We start from the raw sequence: 7,308 nt of genomic DNA, 5'->3' as shown, positions 1-7,308 counted from the left end.
AATACTTTATTCCAAATGAAAATCTTGAAAGATACGGGAATGATATCCCAATTTTGCAGGTGAATCAAGGAACACTCAAAGAAGTAGTAAGCTGCCCAAGGTCACCAGTAACAAGCAGAACCATGATGCAAATCTCACCCCAACATCTCTTCAATTTCTACTATTCCATACTGCAGGATGACTTAGATAAATGGATGAATTTAAGCAGAAAAATCATCCATCTAAATCAAGAATCTCCCAGCCTGTGCTCTGTGAGAACGGGAGAAGCACTTTCTACTCTAACAGGGTATAAACCACAGGTTTTCATTTTGAATCAAAAAAGGTAACAGGCCACTATCTTGTGGTCCTTTAATCCATCTGCCTCCAGAAATAGACACACTCTCACCTATATACGAACTCTATTTCTCTGAGGCAAATAAAAGAAAAGCCTGCTGTAAAGACATGATTCTACACATGACTCATAGAGTGGCCTCTCTGAGGTCACAGTTACTTGTCAATTAGTAAAAACAAAATTAAACAAAAAAGCCACCTCCTTCGTGAATTTAAGGGAAAGCAAATTTGTGTCTTACTGATGCAAGAAAAGTACAAACTACAATTTTTTTTTTTTTAATTAAAAAGAAATTACATCTAGTTAGTATAGCGTTCCTTTGCCTTTCTTGTGTTGATAATCCAATTTGGACTGACAGCGCAGGTTTCACTTTCTCAAAGGACCCAAAATTTTATAATGTAACTGGTTTATTTAAAGTAAAATGTTCTAAAATTATTACACCCCTTTGCCTTCTTAAACAGAATACATCGCACACATGTAACTACCTCTCAGTGGTCACTTGCTAGCCTATAACAACCCAGTCCCCTCAGAGGCTCTGGGGCTGTGCCTCTGTAACAAATGCTCCCAGACTGCTCTGCATTTCGAAGTCCTGTATCTGTTTGTGAGATTTGTTCCTTGTTATGTACTTGCTGGCTGCTACTTGCTCCTGCTGTTAGTGTCAGCTAGAGAAAGCTGACATTCCTCCTCTGCTACTTCTAGCTTCTGATCTGCCACGGGTTGGAAGCAGATAACCAAATCCATTAAAAACAGGTGTAAAGAAGGAGACCAGGCTTTCTCTCCCCCGTATCTTTACTTGCTGAACTTAGTCACCCAGGGTCCATCTCACTCACCTGCGACCACCATTGCGAAGGTCTTCCCGAAATCCCCCGACTAAACACAAGCTCTTCCTTCTTCTGACGCCCCAGCTGTTTTACATCCCTGCTCTGACACTTCCGACAAATTCCCTGGTAGAATGAGTGCATCCTTATCTTATCCTGCCTCCTACCTGATTTAAATCCCTGTGATGGGCAGTCTCTAAGATGACCCCCAATAATCTCCTCCTCTGGTATTCCTGTCTCGTGAAATCCCCTCCCCTGAGTGGAGACTGGACCTAGAGACTCACGTCTAACCGTGAGAATACAGCAAAGTGATAGGATGTCCCTTTCAAGAGGAAATTAGGGTACGAAAAGACCGTAGCTTGTCTTGGCCATCTTCTCTTGCTATCTCCCCTTCTTGGTGCTCTCATTCTAGGGGAAGCAAGCTGCCATACCATGAGTAGCTCTACGGAGAGGCTACTCTATATAGTCCATGTGAGACCTGCCAGCAGCCACTGAGTGAGTTTAGAATTGGATCCTCCTCTGAGGCTCAGCTGAGGCTGCAGACCCAGCCAACTCCTTTGACTGCAGGCTTATGACAGTCCCTGAGCCAGAAGCATCCCGCTAAGCCATGAATGGAAAGTGTGCGATAATAAATGTTTGTTGTTTTGAGATGCTAAGTTTAGGGCAATTTGTCATGCAGTAACAGATAACTAATATAATCCCTTAAGAGCTAAAACAGTATTCCACTCGTCTGAATGACCCTTGTAACACCTAGTTTCACATTTCTGAGCATGAAAGGAAGTGAGGGTGACTGGAGTGCTGGAGAAAAGAAGAAGAGACAGGGCTGGAGAGGCGGGCAGGATCGGAACTCACTGGCCTCGTGGGCCACGTTAAGAGTTTCGATTCTTAACCAGAGTGATAGGGAGCCACTGGCACATTTGAAGTGTGTGTGTGTGTGTGTGTGTGTGTGCGCACGCGCGCGTGCATGTGTGCATGTGTTTATGTAGAAGGGGTGACTTGATCAGATTTGCATTTCCAGCAGATCACTCTGCCTGCCTTGTAGAGAATGAATTACAGGGCAGGAAACGTGAAAGGGAAAAGACTTGTTAGCAGATTATTACACTAGTTCAGAAAAAATAGCCCAGCAGTTTGAACTATAAGGGTTATGATGGAAATCGAGGAAGGAAACATATTAGAGAGCTATTCAAGAAGTAAAGTTAACAGGCCTTGGGGATGGTGTAGACATGGAGGGACTGATCGACAGGATGTGAGGTGTGACTCCTGCACGTGTGGTGTGCTCCTACGGGTGATGGAGCTGTCTGCTGAGGCCAAGAGCTCTGGAGAAAACCAGGATTTGAGCGAGGGCTTGGGGTCTTGTCCTAATGGGGAACTGGGTGAGCTTTAAATCACCAAGACTTTGGGCAATCTATTTTGCTGGCTCTTTTCTTAAGGGGTATTTTCATTATTCTCCTGGTCCTTTGCTATATTCCAGACAGGAGATATGTTATAACATACCTGATAGCCTCAGAATCCAGTTAACAAACCCAGTAATGTATGAATTTCTGCCCATGAGGCCAATGCCACCTATACAACTAGAAAAAGAAATTCAATTATAACTGTGAAGATGGCCCCTTCCCAGTTCCTCCGTGATCAAGCAAGACTGAGTCATTGCTTGGCCATTAATTCGCTTGTTTCATCTTAACAATGATGGGACATTTATTAAACACCTCCTATGTGTCAGATACCCTGTGAGCCTCTTTGCACACATCACCTCTAATTCCACAAGCAAGATCCTGTATGATTTCTATAAACAAGGAAGCTCAGGGAGGCAAAGTAACTTCCTAAGGTAACAGAAGTGGTGAGTTGATGGAGGTAAGGTTTAAATCCAGGTCTGCTAGACTCCAAAATCTGTGTTCCTCCAATAACTCCACCTCTCCATTTCCATAGGATCTTTCTTTCAGACCTGCTTTACCCAGTTAGCTAGCTTATCCATACGGTCAATCCACTTTGGTTGCTGAGACAGCTGAAAACACCAGATCAATATTTTTTTCCTCTCTTCTCCTGTTCTGTTACCAACAGACACCAATTAGAAATGAACCTCTAATTAACCAAGCCCACATCTCAGGAGGTAAGAACATATGCACCTTAAATCCATTGGATGCAACACACTTTCCAGGATAAGTAGGTGACAGTTAATACACAAGGCTGCTCCAGAGACAGAATAAACTGGAAGACTTCACATTTATTCGATTAATTGAAGGAAACGGTGTATCTTTTTAAGTCATGCTTTTAAAGCGTAGTGATGTAGAAAAAAAAAATCCAAGCTTTGGTCTCATGTGGATGTTTCATGATGAGCATAAAATAACACGGAGTAAACCACAGGCTCTGGACTTCTCTGAATCCTACACAGAGGTCTACATAGCAGAGACCCCTGAGGTGGTTCCTGAAGGAGGAGGAGGGAGAGACCCCAGAACACCATGCTTAGGGGAAGGGCAACGAGCAACCACCAGCCCCACAAACTGGGCAGGTTTGAGACACATCTCTTCCTTTACAGGTTGGCAGCATTCCCATCGCACCCACAGTCCCATAAGAGAGCCATCGTTTATGTAAATCGCAGTGATAAGACATGTGATTACAAGTTCAAGGACACAGCACCTCCCATGCCAACTTCCTGGGTCTCCCCAAGTGTACTGCATACATGGGGCAATGCCAGGCCATCCTACCAATCCCAGTCTGGGTAGGCAGCCACTCCTTGACTGTGTCCCCCCAACACATCCCTGTGTCTTCATTTCTACTATGGACATCGGAGTGCAGGGAATTGCAGGGGCAGGAAAAGGGGGGTTTGGAGTTAACCGTCTTCAATGCGCCAGGCACTGGGCTGAGTTCAAGAAACCAAATGGCGGGCAAAGGGGGCGACAGTCGTGAAGCTTACATTCAGCTCAGCTGCGCGACCTTTGGCCTGTTGAGTTTTCTGAACTTGTTTTCTCATCTGCAAAGAGGTGGATCATAATAATCCTGCATCAGAATTGTACTGGTGGGGCGAAATGCGACAAATAGCAAATACGAAGCAGGAAGAGTCGCTGCTAGCTGGCGCTGTTGTGTGATTTCCCACGCTGCCGCCCTGTCCCAGGTCAGTCGACTTGGAGAGGACTGCCTGGATGAGTGTTCCCCACATTTGCAGCATCAAGAATCTCTTTAAAAAATAAACTCTTCATTGCCCCCAAGAACCCCGTATTTTTAATGGTGTTAGCTACCTAACTGCATTAAGCATTCATTGTTTCTCTGTTTTATTCACCTAAGACATCGGTATGATTAGCATTTAAAAAGTAATGTAGAGAAAAGATAAACTGGACTTCATTAAAGTTTTTTTAAATTGTACATCAAAGAACACTATCTAGAAAGGGGACAACCCAAAGAATGGAAGTTTTCCAACCATATATCTCATAAGGGTATAGTATCTAGAATATATAAAGAACACGAAACACTCAACAACAAAAAAACCCAATTTTAGAAATAGGCAAAGGACTGAAATAGACGTTTCTCCAAAGAAGATTAATAAATGGCCAATAAGGTCATGAAAAGATGCCCAATATCATTAGCAATCAGGAAAATGCAAATCCAAGTCACAATGAGATACCACCTCACAGCCACTAAAATGGCTATAATAAAAAAAGATAAAATAACAAGTGTTGGCGAGGATGTGAAGAAATTAGAACCCTCATAAACTGCTGGTGCAAGTGTAAACGGGTGCAGCCCCTGTGGAAAATAGTTTGGCAGTTCCTCAAAAAGTTAAATATAGAGTTACTTTATGACCCAGCAATTTCACAATTAGGAATACACCCAAGAAAACTGAAAACATATGTTGTCACAAAAACTTGTATACAAATATTTGTAGCAATATTATTTGTAACAGCCAAAACAGAACCAACCCTAATCTTCGTCAACTGAAGAACTAATTGACAAAACGTAACATATCCATACAGCGAAAAGGAATGAGGCACTGACACATGTCACAACATGGATAAACCTTGAAAACATTAAGCTGAGTGAAAGAAGCCAGTCACAGAAGACCACATATAGTAGGATTCCATTTGTATGAAATGTCCAGAACAGGCGAGTATGAGAGAGAAAGGAGGTTAGTGACTGCCAGGGTCTGGGGGAGGGAGGACAGTGTGACTGCTGGTGGGGACAGGGTTTCCTTTTAGTCTGATGGAAACGTTCTGGAATTAGTGGTGATCATTGCACAACTTGGTGAATATACTAAAAATCACGGAACTGTACATTTTAAAAGGGTGACATTTATAGTATGTGAATTATATTTCGGTAAAAAATGTAAGTGAGCTGAGTAAATATAATTCCATCTAAAGCAGAGAAATTGAACATGTTAATTATGATGCAGCCTCGCTGGAAAAGCCCAAGATTTGACTGAATTCTGGGGCCTCCCCCTGACTAGTTCTATGACCTTGACCAGTTGGTTGAATCTCTCTGTTTACCAGGGTCTTCATCTGTAAAATGGGATAATATCATTATCTGGTCATAAAGATCAAATAGATAATGTATGTAAAGTGATTAAAAAATTGTGTCCTATAGTTAAATGTGTGGGGAGGGCGGTGGCTATTTTCATCAGCTCCCTGATGGAACAAAGATAAAGCCAGTGCCCCAATCTGATGAGTGAAAGACCCGGCCCACCCTGACCCTCCCCTCCAGTCCTGTCCCCCTCACCTCGGGGGTCAGCGCATTGTTGTCCGAGGTCTGACTGGACAGCAGGATGTGTGTGAATCCCTCTTCCTTCCGCACGACAATGTCCCGAAACCGACAGTTGCTTTCATTCTGGCGGACGCTGTACCTGAGCCTCTTGTCAAAGACGTAATCCTTCTCTGCGTCCAGCTTCCTCTTCACCGGGCTGTGCATGTTTAATCCCCCGTTGGTCAGAGCAGAGCCTTCCAAAATCAGATACACCAAGTGAGAAACCAAGACAGGAACAATCACACAAGAGTGAGATCAGAGAGCATTCCGGTTTTCACTGGGAGGGTCAGATGTGCTGGGACCCCGTGCACCCTCTGTGGTGAAGGTCCCGGGCCTTAGCTGCTGTATCTCCAAATTCAGAAGAGGTAGAGAGGGCCCCATGCGATACTTGATTCCCCTCTCCTTCTGTTTAGATGCCATCAGCAAAAGGGAACCCATGCCTAGAAAACTATGGCCATAAAACAAAACAAAAGCACTGCAGTTTCATTCCCATTCACCAAAACCTGGAAGCAACCAATATGTCCTTTACTAGGTGAATAGATAAACAAACTCGTCCATTCATACAATGAAATATTATTCAGCGAGAAAAAGAAATGAGTTATCAAGCCATGAAAATACATGAACAAATCTAAAATGCATATTGCTAAGTGAAAGAAGCTAGTCTGAAAAGGCTACAGATTGCATGATTCCAATTATATAACATTCCAGAAAAGGCAAAAATTTTGGAACCGTTAAAAGGTTCGTTGTTTGCCGGGGTTTCGGTTGGATTAGGGGGGGGTTGGATTGGTTTAGTTGTTGGGGTTTTTTTTAGGGCAGTAAAACTATTCTGTATGATACTATAATGGTGCATGTAAAACAAACATTTGTTGAATCCCTAAGAACTTCATAGCACAGACAATGTATCTTAAAGTATGCAATTTAAAAAATAATAATAAGAGATTGGGGGGATGCAAGGATGGAATGCAGCATGGGATAAAAGAATCTACCTGTATTATTACAAATGTAAGAAACATCCCCTCACTGAAGAGGGGAGGGGGAAGGTCCTGACCTACGGAACTTCAGGAATGAGTGGAGTCTGTAAAGCTACAGGCAAAATAACCTGTACAGAGCACCGAACTCCAGCTGATAAAGCTGACTCCCATGGAGACAGGTATGAGCTAAGAATTTTGAGACCACGGGGGTGGGGTGAAAAAAGCAAAGGGATGAAGCACAAATTAGTAGTTATAAAACAGTCACAGGAATTTAGAGTACAGCATAGGGAATGCAGTCAATCTTATTGTGACGGCTGTATGTAGTGCCAGATGGATGCTAGAGGAATCGGGGGAATCACTTCATAAATTATATAAATGTCTAACCTTTGTGCTGTATACCCAAAACTAATATAAAATAATAAAAAAGAATTCTGATACTATGATACATGCATGCTGAAATTGAACA

At 42.9% G+C, this 7,308-nt stretch overlaps 1 protein-coding gene across 1 annotated transcript in view; it reads right to left on the bottom strand.

The window, feature by feature from the left end:
* CDYL2 (chromodomain Y like 2) overlaps positions 1-7,308 on the bottom strand; it is a gene marked incomplete at its 5' end in the record, with an annotated part of 169,327 nt that overhangs the window by 26,181 nt on the left and 135,838 nt on the right. The window contains one exon of the mRNA XM_023528592.1: positions 5,848-6,065. Within this exon, the coding sequence (XP_023384360.1) occupies positions 5,848-6,065 (218 nt within the window). The remainder of the gene's footprint in view (positions 1-5,847; positions 6,066-7,308) is intronic.

The sequence above is a fragment of the Pteropus vampyrus genome, unplaced genomic scaffold (assembly GCF_000151845.1).
Source record: "Pteropus vampyrus isolate Shadow unplaced genomic scaffold, Pvam_2.0 Scaffold29, whole genome shotgun sequence".
NCBI classification, from domain to species: domain Eukaryota; kingdom Metazoa; phylum Chordata; class Mammalia; order Chiroptera; family Pteropodidae; genus Pteropus; species Pteropus vampyrus.
This window is presented reverse-complemented; position numbering and strand designations above follow the sequence as displayed.